The sequence below is a fragment of the Dermacentor andersoni genome, chromosome 1, assembly GCF_023375885.2.
Source record: "Dermacentor andersoni chromosome 1, qqDerAnde1_hic_scaffold, whole genome shotgun sequence".
NCBI lineage: Eukaryota > Metazoa > Arthropoda > Arachnida > Ixodida > Ixodidae > Dermacentor > Dermacentor andersoni.
The window spans coordinates 218,107,911-218,125,116 of NC_092814.1; the positions used below are offsets into that span (position 1 = coordinate 218,107,911).

General features: G+C 43.2%; 1 protein-coding gene and 1 long non-coding RNA gene across 2 annotated transcripts in view; one reads left to right on the forward strand and one right to left on the reverse strand.

The window, feature by feature from the left end:
• The window catches only part of Edem2 (ER degradation enhancer, mannosidase alpha-like 2), a 99,159-nt gene that overhangs the window by 8,306 nt on the left and 73,647 nt on the right, over window positions 1-17,206 (forward strand). The window contains exons 5-8 of the mRNA XM_050196388.3: window positions 2,496-2,608; window positions 7,963-8,116; window positions 10,888-11,016; window positions 13,420-13,525. Coding sequence (XP_050052345.2) covers window positions 2,496-2,608; window positions 7,963-8,116; window positions 10,888-11,016; window positions 13,420-13,525 — 502 coding nt within the window. The remainder of the gene's footprint in view (window positions 1-2,495; window positions 2,609-7,962; window positions 8,117-10,887; window positions 11,017-13,419; window positions 13,526-17,206) is intronic.
• LOC129380909 (uncharacterized) lies at window positions 9,732-10,882 on the reverse strand. The gene is made up of 2 exons (XR_011895785.1): window positions 10,566-10,882; window positions 9,732-9,965 (listed from the first exon to the last, which is right to left on the reverse strand). It is a non-coding gene; the product is annotated as an uncharacterized lncRNA (long non-coding RNA).

Genomic DNA, 17,206 nt, shown 5'->3' on the forward strand with positions numbered 1-17,206 from the left:
TATTTTAGCATTGGATGCAACTTTGTTATAATGAGATTCTACTGTATTTCTGCAAACAAACAGGAATTGTAGATTAAAGGAAATTCAAATGAGCTGAATTAAGGGGATATGAAAATGATCGTACTGGCAGTTGACCTTTAATATTTAAACATGTTATTGAAATTGATAGAAAATGCTCATTGTCATGATTTTTTCAGAACGTGGTCTTTTTTCCTTTCTGAATTAAGAGACTGTATCCAAGATGTGGGCTTTAGAAACTAAAATTGCCATTTAGTAATTGGCTTACGCCTTCTGGAGCTGGCAGTGTTTTCAATAAACTCCCCCCGCTTGAAAAAGTTGGCAGAATGAATACCCGGGACCTGTTCATTTCATTGTTTTCCCTTTTCTACCTTCTTAAAAGCAGAGCAATTACTAACTCAAGCTACCTGTGTATTTGTTTGAAAGGCACTCCTTGAATAACCATTAGATATGTGGTAGCGTGGGTGTTCATGCTAATGCTTACCATGGTATTTATATTTATTTTATATTTATTACCATATATGCCTTAAGTTCAGGCCTGTCTGTATGGACAACTGGGCAACTTGGTATTCTTGCATCAGATGTCTTCCAATCCCCCCCCCCCCCCCCCCTTTTTTTTTTTTTTTTTGCTTTCACGAAGCTGCACACTCGTTATATTCTGGCCACTTTGCTTGTTCGCAGTAGTACAAATCTCTGGCAGCTATATAAAATTTTTAATATTTAGAGCTGCTTTCATTATATGAAGAGTTTTTATGCGTGAAGGCAAGAAAGTTCTATATTTTAATTCAAGGGACCCTGCAGCACTTTGGAACACATGGAATAAACATTATTAAATATTGCATCACAGGATAAATGGAATATATTAAATAAAACAATTAATATAATGTTTCCAGGCAGTGCTGTCATGAATGCCTGAGCCAAACGTTTTCCGAGCACATACAGCAGTGTACCTACAGTTTCACTCAAGAGTGCCTGCGGTTTCATTCCACTTCCTAAAGTCCAAGAGTGGGGCACAATTATGGGCGGAGCATGGGAAGCATCATTCTGTATGGGCATGGAAGAACAGTTTCAAGTAAAGTAGAATATATGAAAAGGAGGCGAAGGCCACAAGGGCTTAACAAGTGCAGCATTTCATTGCTGATAGTTATATTGGTTGAAGAGTCGTTCTAAAACATTTGGTTGGAAAAGATTCATGAGGAGATGCCTTTTCATACCAAGCACGTTCCATGTGTTTGATAAAAGGCGTTGCATAGCCGCTTTAATTTGCAACCCCACAAGCACTGCAAGACCATTTTATGTGTATTGGAGGTAATGACCATATAGTACAGTTGATCCCACTTATGACTACCCCACTTAAAGCAAACTCTCTTACAGTACAAACAGTTCACATCCACCAACAAAACTTGCACAAAGCCTTCACATCGCCTTACACTTATAATGACGTGTTCTGTGCACCAGCTTCGTTTAAAAAATGAACTGTGACAAAGTGATGGCACAGCCAGCCAACATCTAAAGCAAGGCATGCATCAGAAGCCTTGATTTCCTGCATTCAGAAAGTGATGAGAGAGAATGTTAAGGGCACAGGAGATTAAAAGGCACAGGAATGCTTAAAATATCAAAATGGCCTACCTTGTGCACTGGACATTTTAGTTCCAGCTGCCTCCAGAGGGTTAGTGTGGCTAATAGCATTGCACTTACTTTTTCTCTAATTTTTCACCATCCATTGAATTGCTTCAGTTTATTTCTTTTTCCTGTCTTGTTTTTTTTCCAAGTGTGACATACTTGAAATGTTCTTGCTATGTCTTTAGGCAGCACAGAAAAATTGCTAAGGTGGTGTTATCTGTTATACTTGTCGTTATTGGAGTAGTCGATTGTTCAACACTAGTATTGGTGAAAAAACTTAAGTAGGCTGTTTGTGGAGTTCCTGGCTAGTTTCTCCACATAGTGGCTGTTCATGTACCACTGGTATGGCCTATGCTTGGAGTGGAAACTAAGTTCAGCCCTCGGGCCTTTTGACACATGGCGACTACATGCATGATTGTCATATAGGCTACCCACATGTAACCTCTGTGCTTTCTTAGAAAGCCCAAGTGTTGAAAGGATCATCTGCTAAGTCTTAATCAGTTCACACTGTACAGGAAAACTGGCTTTAATTCCTCTCATAACTCTTGTTTCTGCAGGTAACTGTTAAGAGAAACCTGCTGTTAAACCTTTTAAGCATTTTCATTGCGGGATTCAATAAACCTTTGTGACAGAAACCTTATAGGAAGTAGATCTTGCATGTACATGATAAATATAAGTTATGTGATTGAGTAATTTTTGAACTGACACTTAATTACAAAAAGTAAAATTATAAAAATGATGTGGTTCCTAAAAAGAAAAAGTAAAAGCCATGCTTCCTCTTTTGTGGTGTGTATATGTGTAGTGCTATAAGCATTTAATAAATTTTATAAACCAAGCCTTATTTTCTCTTTCAGCTATTAGGTGACATGGAGGAATTCGAAAGGGCTGTTAAACTTGTCATCCGGGATGTCAGCTTTGACAGTGACATTGTCGTATCTGTATTTGAAACCAACATCAGAATGGTTGGGTAAGCACTTCATTGTAAATGTGTCATAGAAAGTTGTCCACTTTGCATTTCGTTTGCATGGACTTTAGCCTAAAAAGCCAAATGCCTCTGCAGTAGACTTGTTAATTTGACTCCATTAATTTGTTGTTCACTCAGTTTTTGTAACGTGCCAAGAAAGACTAGGCTTACAGCAGCATGGCCAGTGCAGGAAATGAACACAGGTTTATTGAGAGCGTGGCTTATAAAGACATGATGCAGCGTGCTGATATAATCACTACATGTGTTCGATACATCCTCCCTCGGGTAACAAACAAAAGATAGATATTATATACACATTTGCCAAAGCTTATGACACTTGCTGAAAATGTTCATCATAATGAAGCTTCTGGGGAGGCCGGACGGCATGAGTCAACCTTCTAGTAGCATGCGTCGGTTGGATGCCAGGCGAAGGATCGCTGTCACTTGCTGGTAGCATTGTTCCTATGGCTGTGTCTAGAGATGACGCCTTGGAGGCTTGCGCTGTTGGTTCAGCTGGTGCTGCAGGCGCTGGCGCACAGGAGTTTTCACATGGTGGTCTCTCCTCGCACTCGTCATCACTTTCACCGCTGTACTGTTCGCTCATCCTAAGGAGATGTCATTGGTTGCTCCACAGCACACGGTGATCTTGAGTTCGTACCAAATAGGAACATGAAGCAGTTTCACCAACGACCTTCTCTTTTGGGGACCACCCAGTCACATCCTGAAGCCTCACCTTCGTGCCTCTGCACAGTATTTGCAAAGGCTTCCCAGGCTTGGCTTGGCGGTGCTTCCTCACAGGGGTCTGGGACACCCTGCCGAAGTCCCATCTTGGGAGAATGCCCATCTTCCAGTGGTGTTGAGCAATAGTCTAGTAAGTCCAGCCAGAAGTTCTCCCTCGCCTCTAGAGTTTTTTTCAGGATGCGCTTTACGATTTGCACACCTTTTTCAGCCAAGCCGTTCGGCTGCGGATAATGGGGGCTGGAGGCTACATGGTTGAAGTCATATGTTTTGGCAAATCTGGCAAATTCATGGCTTGAAAACTGGGGTCCGTTATCCGGGCAAACTTCTACAGGTACGCCGTACCTGGCGAACATGGCGCTAAGGGCTGTGATTGTAGTTGCTGCAGTTGTGTCTTCAAGTTTCTCAACCTCAGGGAAATTTGAAAAGGCATTGTAAGCAACCACGTACGAATTTCTGGCATAAGAAAAGATGTCTACGCCGACCCTATACCAAGCACATTTTGGAACTGGCCGTATTAGAAGTGGTTCAAGTGGTTGCCTGTACGCATACTTTCTGCATGTTGCGCAGCTTTCTACTAGCGCAGCAATTTCGCCGTTCAGACCGTGCCAAAATACAAGAGTTCGGGCCCGCTCTTTTCACTTTTGCAACCCGAGGTGGCCAGCATGTATTCTTTTCAGGATGCTTTGTCGCATGCTCTTCGGTATTACAACTTTCGAGCCCTTCAGCACTATTCCATTAATGACTGACAGTTCTTTCGCAAATGGCTTGAGTTCCCCTTTCACCGGCTGCCCGCTTGCTGAGCTCTTCCTCACGGCCTGTAGGTATACGTCACGAGACGTTTCTTGCTGCAGTAACCGCTGTGTTTCGGAAGTGACCATGTAGCCCAAGGACTGCACCGCATGGATCTCCACGTCGTCTGTGGTACCAGAAGTGGTGCCAACTTGGTCTTCGCCCTGGTCAGCCGTTGAGCATGACATGTCAGCGAGAACCAGCAGCTTTCCGGGAATGTACTGCAAGACAAAATTGTATTTTAGCAGCTGCAAAAAGAATCTTTGGACTCGTGGTGCCATGTCAACGATTTCCTTTTGCGCGATCGCTACAAGCGGCTTATGGTCTGTTTCGATCAGCACTTTTCTTCTGTACAAAAAACTTGTGAAACCTTTCACAGCCAAAACAAATTCCGAGTGCCTCTTTTCAATTTGTGCATAGCTTTGCTCGGCTCAGGTTAATACACGAGATGCATATGCTACAGGTCGCCATTCACCATTGTAGCCTTGCAATAATGCTGCACCGACACCTTCCTTTGATGCGTCGCACATTATCTTGGTTTCTCGTTGCGGATCAAAGATTGCAAGCAGGGGGGCGATAGTCAAAACTTTCGTTAAGATTTTCCACTCTTGCGCGTGGTTTGTTGTCCATTGGTACTCTGCGCGGGACTTGATAAGCTCTCGTAAAAGCGTTGTTCGCTCAGACAACCGTGGCACGAATTTGCTGAAATAGTTAAGCACTCCCAGCATCCGCTGCACGTCAGTCTTGGACGTTGGTGTCGCCATTTTCGCCAAGCTTTTGATAAGCTTTGGGTCAGGCGATATGCCCATTCGGTATATGATGTCACCAAGGAATTTGACTTATTTCACACCGAACTTGCATTTCTGCACGTTGAAAGTCAATCCTGCTTTCTCGGCAGTTTAAGTACTTCTGTCAACCGTTCATTGTGTTCTTGCTTACTGGAACCCCAAACTAAAATGTCGTCAATGTATACTAACACACCAGGTAGGCCATCGAATACTTGACTCATTGTTTGTTGAAATACCTCTGGTGCGGATGAAATGCCAGAGGGCAGACGCAGAAAATGGTATCTCCCAAACGGTGAAGAGAAAGTGCAGATCTTAGATGTCCATTCGTCAAACGGTATCTGATGATAGCCGGAGTTCGCGTCGAGACAGCTGAAGTACGCGGCATTGGTTAAACCGGCTTCCAAATCCTCGCGTGTAGGAAGGGGGAAGTGCTTCCGCTTTATGTACTTAACAGCTCTGGGGTCCATGCACACCCTTAGCGTGCCATCTTTCTTCTTTGCCAGAACTAAAGGACTGGCCCAGTCGGTAGGCTTGTTCACTTTAACAATTATGCCAGCACGTACCATTCTTTCAAGTTCCTTCCTTAGAGACTCTTCCAGAGCCAAAGGAACTCGTCGAGCAGATTGCACGACTGGCACCGCTTCAGGTTTCAGGACCATGCTGTAGGCCTGCTGCAAACAACCTAGGCCCTCGAAGACATGCCTGAAATTCTTGAGAAGTCCATCGTTGGAAATCTTGTCTGCGGCACCTACTTTACGCTGGACCAGCCCCAAAGCCTCACTAGCTTCTAGTCCAAGTAAGGCCTGCCGGCCATTCTTCACAACAAAAAATGTGATTGTAGCAGAAATACTACCAAGCCTTACTTACTGCGTAGACGTTCCAAAGCATGATATGGTACCACCGTTACACGCCCACAGCACCGAATTCGTTGGCTTCAACTCTTCAGCACTCTTCAGTTGGCGGTAAATTGACATGGGAAACAGGCTTGCCAATGACCCGGTGTCCACTTTAAAGCTTATCTCGTGTTTGCGAACTTGGGCTTTAACCGTCCAATCCCTTTCATGACTAGCTGTCGTGATCTCGAGAATGTCAAAGTCCTCGTCTTGTTTTTTTACTTCGCTTACTACCGCTGACGCGCAACCACTTGCAAAGTGGTTCAGCTTGTGGCACAACTGACACCTCTTTCCAAACGCTGGGCATTGCTTCGGTTTATGCCATCGGTTGCACTTACGACAATCAAATTGTTCTTTTCCTTGCTTCCGCTCTTTTGAGGGTGGCGCCGAGCGCCTCGATATGGCATCGACTCTGTCTTCCTTACTACGCCATACTTCGTTTTGCTGTGTTGCCATCTCTGCTGCTTTGCACATTTCTTCTGCTTTTTGCAAAGTCAGTTGGCTGTCACAAAGCATTTTCTCACATAGTCTAGGATTGTGCGTGCCAAATACGATCTGGTCCCTTGTCATGGATTCTTGCAAAACGCCAAAATTACACTGCGCTGCTTGCTTGTTCAGGTCACGAACAAACTTTTCAAATGGTTCTCCCTCTACTTGCTTTCTTGAACGGAATACATATCTCTCGTGCACTTCATTGCTCACTTCGGCGCAATAGGCATCAAATTTTCTCACCCCAGTACTGTAGTCATTCTTGTCTTCATCCGGTGCGAACTAGAAGTTGCTGAAAATATCCAGCGCGTCGTCACCCGTCATGCTCAGCAGGAGGGCTGCCTTCGATGCTTCCATTTTCGGCTGGTCCTTTGCCGCCGTTGCCTGCAGAAATAACTCAAATTTCTGCTTGAAACGCTTTCAATTTTCCATGACGTTACCCGTCAGCCACAATGGCTGTGGTGCCTTCAGCAAGTCCATAATGCGTTCTTCGCGGGTACGATTCCCCTCAGGCATCGACGGGCAGCGGGGCAACTTTCGACACCATGTAACGTGCCAAGGGAGATGACGCTTACAGCAGCATGGCCAGTGCAGGAAATGAACACAGATTTATTGAGAGCGTGGCTTATAAAGACATGATGCAGCATTCTGTACATACTGCACATCGCCGATGCGCATCCGCGTTGATATAATCACTACACATGCCCGATACAGTTTTGTTTTGTTGGAAGGTTTGAGCTAGCAGCAACACATTCCTGTGGGCTGAGCCATCCGCTATTTGTATAGAAAAAGTGCTACATGTCAAGTAATTCAAGGTAGGATTATGTGTATGCATACACATGGTGTTGTCATAGGCAACTGAAAACATGTGCCATTATGAAGATTGAGAGAGAAAAAGGGAGTGTGTCATTTGTGGCATGAGCAGCAAAGTTGAAGTTCACTTGTCTGTTTGTGGTAGGGGGCACATTATATATATATATATATAGTGGTGTCTAAGTGCTCTAACGAACAAAGGGCACAGTAGTGCAAACAAAGACAAAAGGGAATTTATTGCACCTATTATACAAAAATGCCAGCCATTCGAACTACACACGAGGAAAAGAATCGCTGCAAAATCTAGGGGGTTCTACTCACAACACAAGAATAGAATGTTTGCCCCAAGCCAGATGCCAGTGCCCAAGTCATTCGCAGGTGCAGTCACGTGAGTTGGTCCCACGGATTCTTGGGATCACTTTTAGTAAGGTTTCATGGTTATGGCTATATCATTGTCTAATTTTTCTAGGATGAGATGTGGCAACAGCAGAAGTAGTTCTCATATCAACCTGCAAAGTTTCTTATACAAATATAGCCATGGGATTACACTGCTAAGCTCGTGGTCACGAGAACGATTCTGGCTGCAGTGGCCGCATTCCGATGAGGACAAAATGCAATGGCACTCATGTATTGTGCATTGAGTGCATGTAAGAACCTTACGTGGTCAAAATTAATAGGGAGTTGCCCACTGCAGCATGTCCCATAATCATATTGTAGTTTGGCATGTAAAATCACAGAATTTAACTTAATTTTCAATTTCTTATACAGCTATGATTACCAGATACTGTTGCAAAGAGCATTCATTGGCGACCTTGGTCTCCTACTTTCATGCACTTCTATGCAGGGGCCTCCTGAGTGGGCACATCCTGGCTTCATACCTGCAGGAACGCCATGGTCTCATGACCTGGTACAGAGGCGACCTGCTGCTCATGGCTAAGGAGCTTGGCTACCGGTTACTGCCAGCCTTTAATACCACCACAGGCGTGCCACACCCTAGGGTAACGCTGGCCTCTGAAATCAGCTCATTCAGTTCCAAACCAAATTCAATATAAGCTGCTCCATTTATGTCTAGCAGCTATATGAGGGAGCTAAGCAGATACTACTCCCATTGCACATGGTTCAAAGGGATATATTTTTTTGCCAAATGTGACCTCCCAGAGTCTATTCGTTTTTTTCTTTTTTCATATTTAATATCTTCAGACTGGCCTATTTCGAAAAAAATTTACCGCACTTTTTTTTAGAGTGAGCATAATGAGAAAAAAATATATATATTTTACAAAGGTAAACATGCATTGTTTATTCATGAATACAGATGGGCTTGCATAAATATTTAGAATAAAAAAGTAGATACACTGAAATAGATATATTCCGATTCGGCACTTGGGCCCTCTTCGGTTGGGTTTTTGGTCTGCATCGGATAACTCACCGCTTGACTCACTTGCAGCAAAGCAACCGGTGCGCACGGTCATAGCGTAATTGAACTGGGTATGTGAGCGTGCACAAGAAAACTCGATGGTCATGCACCCGTCAGAAAAAGCAAACGAGTCAGAAACTTGTAGTAATCCTTAATCCCTTCGCCAACTAGGGGCAATCAGTTTTTTCGAGTTGCAAGAAAAGAAACTCTGGCATGGGGGGGGGGGCATCGTTCGTATTGGCGTCATCGTTTGTATATATCAGCGCCCACCTGTGAACAGATGTAATTGCACCCTTCTAAGCAATAAACGAGCTAGCATCTAGCAGTAACCCTTTGAGAGATTAGAAACCAGATAGACATCAGTTTTTACGAGCACAGCAAACGAAAACTGCTCATGAAACGTATTCAAAACTAACTGCCGTGTGCCCATACAAGCACGGATGTGTGAGCGGTCACTGAAACGCCAGCCTAAAGAAGCCATAGAATGATAACCAAGAGACTATGCAGCAAAAAAAAAATCATTCTATCCAGCACTTGATGGGCAACGAAGAGTTGTAAAATTGGTGCGTTTTTCAAGCATAAAGATGGCGCCATAAATATATGGCATCAACCATTTGGGACTTGTTTTATGGCACCTTATGGGTACGTCTTTGACTCTTTGGTTCATAGAGTGACGTCTTTGGTTCATAGAGTAGCAAAAGAAATATTGGCCCATTCATGTTTAGCATGAAATGAGATTAATGGTTAACTGTGTCTTATCAAATGCGAGTGCCTCTCCCCCCTTCCATTATTACTGAAGAGCCCAAAAAATGGGAGCACCATCTTTATATGTGAGTACCAGCTGTTGACATTCATGCCAGAGTCATAGTTTATCTTTTGTCTTTTGGTAGCACTGCATCACAGAGTTAAAGTAACTGAGGATAACTTGCAGTTTGATAGCCAGAGAAGCAGGAGCAGCATCAGTGTATGTGATGATGCATGTGGTGATAGCAAGCAGTCCTTTAGACTACCTGACCATGAGTTTATTGGTGGAGCCAATGTTGGTGACAATTACGGGAGGATCACCTTGCGAGTTTATATGTAATTGTAATATTATTATTGCAGTTACTACGAGATTCATCCATGCACCTTAGAAAAGAGAGCCTGTTCCAGCACCAAATAGATGCAGAAAGCAATTCAGAGCAGTCTGAACACATCCAAAAGCATCACAAAATGGTTTATGTACATCAACAGCACCACATAACATTACTGTGCATCGTGATTTAGCAATGAAAATTGATCTGGGTCAGCCCAGTATTGCATAGACTCCAAAATTGGGCCATGCAACCTGGAGCCATTTTCTTGATAGCTCCAGTTGTGAATGGTGGTTTCATGTCGTCATGTTCAGGATTCAGAGGGCTTTAGGTGTCTGCGCCATGTCCATGACTTCACATCTGTAGGGGCATGGGAGAGGCAACAGAAGAGAATAAAAACGGTGCTTGCAGGGCTTCCTCCTCTCTAATAATCATTACATTATTCTAGCCAAAATGTTGAGCTGCTTTGGGATTCAATTCTAGGAATTTCTGCAAAACAAATCTAAACATTTTGCCTTTTTCAGGTTTCTCTTGCAACCTATCCCTTCTTTAAACATTTTTCGCGTAACACTTGATTTTGGCTATTTGTGCTTACAAAGCATTAAACTGATAAATGTTAACATAAATTAAAACAAAATAAGAAAGAAACAAATAGGAAACCTCACGTGTTTTGTGTGCAATGTGGCAATGCAGTGTAGCCAGCCACTAAACATAACACAGCCTCAGAACTCTGCATCCACTAATAAATCACTAGTGTTGCCTATATTGACAAGCATTTAAATGCACAAACGCATTCTCGTAGTTTCTTTTTTTTTTTCACATTTTTATTTATGCTGATAGAACAAAATATTCAGAGAATCTCAGGGGTTTCTTGTAAACACAGTTTTATAGATGAGGATTTGAGGCCTTAATTTTTCAACAGCATATGTAAAAGAAAATAAAGATGTCAATTGTTCTTACGCACTCAAGGGCCACCTTTCTCAGTAATTCCAGTTCAGATTATTGTTGTGCACTGTAGTTTATTTTCTGTCTTAGTGGTTCTGGAACCATTTGAACCAGAGTATGTTACATGTTGTATTTCACTGAAAAAGGAGATGGAATGAATAGACATAGTCAAAACTGGTGTTTTCCTAAATGTAATTCCATTTCTCGTCATGCTCTTTCTTCCATTTGTCTTATTTTTTTTTCATGGACTTATACTTTAAGATGTGTGCAAGCTGATCAATTTCATTATCTTGTTACAATATATTTCTCTTCTTTTTTTTTCTTCTTCCTTTTACAGATAAATTTACGGTTAGGCCTGAAGTCACCCAAGCTGGGACAGGTGCATGAGACATGCACAGCGTGTGCTGGCACAATGATTCTAGAGTTTGCTGCCCTGAGCAGGCTCACTGGAGAACCTGTTTTTGAGGTAAAGGCAATGCCTGCCTTGAAAAGGCTGCTTGTGCTTACCTTACTCATTTACTTGTAAATGCGGTTCAGTGCACCTTATAAGGTCATGTGCCCCTATAAGTGCTGTTGATTGCGGCAGCTGTCGTGTTGCAGGTTCAGGGAATGCAAGGCAGTTTCTGCTTTCAGAGGCTACAGCCTGTATGTGGTTCTTGTAAAGCACCTGTGTGCATGTTGCATATGAGAATTTATAAATGCTTGCTTTTCCACAATAACTGTCTGGGTCGGCAGGAGCTCACTTCACTCATCCTATTATATCGGGCAGTACCTTGTATATTAAAGAAAGTATTAATAAGTGTTTGTAGGGGGGAGGGGGGCGGTTAAGGCAAAACGATCCTGGCATTGCAGAGGTAAGTGTAATTATAAATGAATACATAAATAACAAAAAAAGGTGTGCATGCTGGGATTGAATTTTCGTCTTTTTGATTCTGAGAATGGCACTTAATAAACTGCACCAACAGGACATTGGGTGCTGTGACCATATTACCGTATTTATTCGCATAATGATCGTACTCGCACGATGATCGCACCCCTGAATTTTGTCGTCAAAATTCAATTTTTTTTCTTTCCCGTGTAATGATCGCACCCTGCACTTGTCGCAGCAATATGTCGTGTGCCAAGTCTAGCTAATGATGATCACTCTTACCATCTGTGGAATGCTACGCAAATGACTCTTGAAGACATACCAAGTGGTCTGCACGCACCCAACATTCTTAAGCAGATGCCCCATTTCATTCCTTTCATCACTTTCCGCACTTCCATGAAAAAAAAAGCTACAGCCAAACTTGCCTCGGCTTTATTATGTGTAGGCTTCATAATGGTTTTTGGTCAACAACAACAACATAAAGGGCGTCTTTCGATTCTTCTCATCTGCACTCGTGGGCACGCAATAAATCGCAATCGGCAACGATAGTGGCCACGTTTACACCGATACATTAAAAGTGTACCCTATTCATACGTCGACGCTTGTAATGCAGCTAAGATATTCGCTCACCCTTAGCGGAAACGTGCCATATTACGATAGCAGTGAAAACAAATGCCGCAGTTTTTGCAGCATGCTCACCATGTGTTTTTATGTCACTAGCAGCTAAGCGCGCCCATCTCTGTTTCTGTCCCCTGAAAGTGGACTTGCCGATATTAACGGTGATATTCATTACTGATACGGAAGAAACTGTTTCAATGCGCGTTATGTACTCACGAGAAAAAAAATAATCGCGTTCGGCTTGCTCCTTCGGCCGCCATTTTTGTTTTGGTGTCCTGCGCTGACAGCAGCAGCCGCCTGCTGGTCATCCCGCAGCAAATGCGGGATGAAAAAAGAAAATGTTGCTTTTCGTGGGAAATTTAACCCGCGTAATGATCGCACCTCTGAATTTGCGTCAATTTTTTTGACAAAAAGTGATCATTATGCGAGTAAATACGGTACTTCATATGCCATGTACATGCGTCATGCTATATTATAGTGCATGCTAAATTAGAATGTGGTATGTATGCTGAAGACTGAAGATGATAGCAGAGACCAGTAGTGCAGTGATTGCAGTAGCCAGTGGCCAGACTAGGGGGATTCAACATTCACTGCCAGTTATCACTCGACAACTGCAAACCATTATGCTATTTTAGTTAATCTGCTGCTCGCTGTAATCCTTTGCATGTGGGAAGTCTCGGACTCAATTGCCACTGGCAGTTAGTGCTGATGATGTATTGCTGAACAGCAACAGCCAGCAATCTTCTAGCTTGCGAAACACAGTCATAATGTTTGCGCTTCTAAGCACCTCTTGTGCGACATATGGCAAGTCATAAATGATTAGTTAAGGTTTGGTCCATGTCTTTTTCAACGTGTACCCTCAATCACAATAGTTTTCAGAGTCTAGGACCTGCGATAAAACCAAATTTCATCACTGATAATGTATCCTCCTCAGAAGAAAAATGTCCAGTGTATACTTCCCCATGTGGGCTGTCACAAATTGCCCCTGAATTCGAGCTTCACAGCTGAAACTGCTACAAAATTGAGCTTTTTCTTTAGTTCCATGCTCCAGATGATGACACATGAACCAATGGATATGACGATGTGAGATCCGTTGGTTCATTTGTCATCTGTGTGCCATTAATGTGACCATCCCATTTATCCATGTGGCCATCCATCGATATGTCACAAGCTGAGCCACTTTATTTTAGTTTACAGTTGTCTGCGTGGGCCATTTCATGTTGCTCCTCAACTAATATAGCTCCTGGGCTAGTCACTGTTATTTACATTTTATGAAGTATATCCTGTTTTACAACTTTGTGCTGGGAACATGTGACATGCTCTGTCATTCTCAAAGATGCTTCATATTGTGTTTCTAGCGTGTTGCATTCATGACATGTGCAGGCAAAGGCACGAGCTGCCATGGACTACTTGTGGCAGCAGCGCCACCGGTCAAGTGATCTCATGGGCACTGTCCTTAATATTCACAATGGTGACTGGATACGCAGAGGTGAGCAGAGATGGTACTGCTTCCATGGCAAGTTACGACAACAGTGCAGTCTGCTGCCTCTTCACAGCAATGCATGGTCTGTTTAGTGAAAATGAGGCAACAGTGAGTTTGGTAGAGACGTGTGATTATCCTTGGAGGCCGTGGTAACTGCCACCTACTGGGACTGGCCTACTGTCTCAATGGGCATCCCCTTTTACATTTTATGAGACTTCAGCACTCGTTGTAGAAATTGTTTAACATATTTTTTTGGATATTGTAAGAAGCCCGCACATAATAAGCAGACAGAGTACCTTTCATGTCGCCATTGCTAACTTCTTGTTTATGCTCCTCTGCCCCCCCCCCAGCCCCCTTAGTACGGATTCTGTATTTTCTTCTTCAACTGCTTGAGCACGCTGCACTCCCCCCACCCTTGTTTTCATCCCTCCTGGGATGGTATTTAAAAAAGTTTGCTATAGAGGCTAATTCAACAGTCCCATTGGGGCCTACATACCAGACAGTCTTAAGATTCCTTGTTGGCTTGCTGTTGTGACAGCGGAGAATGGCCCTCGGTGATTTGAGCACGAGTTCAACAGCCCTTTTCGCACTAGCACGAAGTCTCCAATCTCTATTCTTGGTATCAGTGTGTTTTGTTTTTTGTCAAAGTTCCTTTTCATTCTTTCACAGTACTTTGCTCTCTTCGTTTCTTCTTTCTTCTGTCAGTTGCAGCACTGCTTGAATTCCTAGGGATGTGTCGCCTTGTAAATAGGTTGGATTCCCAGTAGCAGCAAAAAGCAGTGTGCATCCCAGAGCTGTTGTATAGGAGCGCTTATGATGAGCTACTGCCGCTTCAAGGTAGCACTTCCATCCACCTGGAAAGTCTTGACTACATATTTATGTACTGTTTGATGTCATGAATAGCTCGCTCAGCTAGCCTATTAGCTGCTGGGTGATACGGTACTGTGAACCTGAACGTAACTCCACGTCGCTTGGCCCATTCTTTAAGTTGACGGCTCCGAAAGGCAGGTCCATTGTTTGACACTAAGGCTTTGACGTTGTCAAACATCTTTCAGCTTAGAAAGGAAATCACACTGTTGGCGTCCTCTTCTCCGGTTTGGCTGCCACCATCCGGGTGCACTCATCCACATACAGCAGCAATGCGTACGTTTTCTTCACACCTACAGATTTTTTGGGGAGTTCAACGAAGTCCATGTGAATAACTTGAAATGGCATGCTCGAGTGCTTTGGTAGTGTCATCTGTTGAGTTGGTTGTTTAAACTTTACTTTATTCACCTGGCATTTGGGACATGACTGTACGTATCCTTTCATGCCTTCTTTCGTGCGGGGCCATGTGAACCTTTTCGTCAGTTTCATGTAGGTCCACCAAAAACCATCATGACCACCTATTGTGGTAAAGGTCCAGAATTTTCGGAACCAGTGTAGGAGGCATTGCAATTTTGCCTGTCTTTCTTTGTCTATTGTAAAGGTTCAGTTCCTTCCTAAATTTTGGTGGCACCTATTGCTTCGTGTTGCACATCAATGATTATGCCCAATCTAGACATGACGTCCGCATCTTTCATAGAAGCTCCTGGACAATGATTCACTTCAGAGTCGAACTGTTGAAGCTCGCTGACCCACCGTGCGACTTTTCCTTTCGGCTCTGCCATTTTCAAAAGGTGGGTGAGCACCTCATGATGTGTGTACAACTTGAATCTGGTATCTTCCAGGTAGGAACGGAAGTACTGAATTGCCTTTAAAATGGCTAGAGCTTCTTTCTCTGTTGTCGTGTGGTTCACCTCCGCTTTGTTAAATATGTAGCTACGGTAGCCAATTACTCTTAGTTGGCGATTGTTCGGCTGACTTGTGTCTCACTGGTATAGTATCGCACCTGTTCCGTAGTGCAAGGCATCTGTATTGAGCTCAAATGGTAGAGCAAAGTCCGGAAGTCTGAGGACTGGATCAGACGAGATAATTCATACCAGCTCTTAGTAGGCTACCTCGCAGTCACCCGTCTAACAGAATGGTACATCTTTTTGTGTTAGTCTAGTCAGACACCTAGTTTTGAGAGCATAGTCTTAGATAAATGCTCTAAAATATCCTGTCAAACCCAAGAACATGCGTAGTGAGTGAACATGAAAAGGTTTCACGAGTTTTGCAATACGTGCCACCGGTTCTTCCTTTGTGTTCTTTCTAGTGCCATCCAGTACTCTGCCCAAAAAAGTTGCCTTGTTCTTGAAAAATTCACTCTTCTTAAAATTCACCTTTAGCTTGGCTTTCGACAAAGCTGCGAAGACATATGCCAGGTATTGTTCATGGAGACGCTCACTTTTAGAATACACAATAATATTGCCTATGTAGACATTGCAGAAGTGGCCAATGAGCGGATCCAGAACCATATTCATCATTTTCTGAAACCAGCTGCACCAACTGGTTTCCAGCTGAAACCAGCTGAAACCAGGGCCCAATTTCATCCGAAGTGGAGGTTGTTGTATTCGTAGATGTCAAATGGAGTTATGAACGCCGTATACTGCTTTGTATTCTCTTGAAATGGTACTTGCCAAAAGCCTTTACAAAGGTCTATCTTAGAAAACCAAGTACATCCATCTGTGTCATCAATAATTCCATCTATTCTTGGCATCGGGAACGGAATGAGCTGTTTCTGGTTGTTAATTGCTCTGTAGTCCATGCAGTCGTAGGCTTCCATCTTCTTTGGGTGCTATGGTTATTAGCTATGCATATGGTGATACAGACGGACAGATAACACCTGCGTCTAACATCTTTGCAAGCTCTTCTTTCAGCCATGCTTTCTTTTCTCAGGTGAGGTTGTAAGGTTTCTTCTGTACTACAGTTCTGTCATGTAATTTAAACAAAACTTCAAACTTTGTAGTACCTGGAGGATAGCCTCTGCAGCAGTATAATTCAGGATATATTATAGGAATTTGATCTCTTTCCTTCACAATGCAAATTTCTTTCCCTTTTCTAACAGGTTGCGGCTCGTGCCAATCTTGGCTTACAGACACTGTGTCATCCCAGTGTATGTTAAGCTTGAGCAATTTCATATCTGGACAGGAGAGTAGAAAGTGATACTCAATGCCTTCTGTAAACCAGTGCCAGTATTTCTGCAGTTTGTGAGTGGTACTTAAGCTTCAGGCACACACATTCATAGTGTTCCTTCTCATGCTCATCATAGCATCGCACAACGACTTTTTTTCTTGTAAATATATTCTCTGCTTGGGCTCTGCTTCTTTCTATAATTGAAACCAAAGCTGCACTGTCTACAAGAGCTTGCATTATCTCACCATCCACTTTGAGTTTTATATTATGCAATAAACTTGATGACACAAGTTGAATGGTCTCATTTGCTGTAGAGACATCTTTAGAATTTTCCTCTGCTTCTTGCTCTTCATCTTTTAACTCTGCGGGTTTCTGTACGGGAGTTATAGGCCCTGCGATGCTCGCGCCAAAGTTAGACCTGACACCTTCTAACATTGACGAACAGTTTTTATCCAAGCAATTGATGCTTGGCGTCCCTGAAAAGTCTTGTCTAGTCTTGTAGCTTCGCTCAGTCCAGGAATGCGGAAATAGCTTCAGGAGCGATAAGAGTGCTTCGAGCATTTTTGGGCCTTTTGCTAGAACCTGTCGTTGGAAATCTCTAGGTAAGCCGTGGATGGTAAATGCGAGAAGCGATGACAGCGACATTCCCGG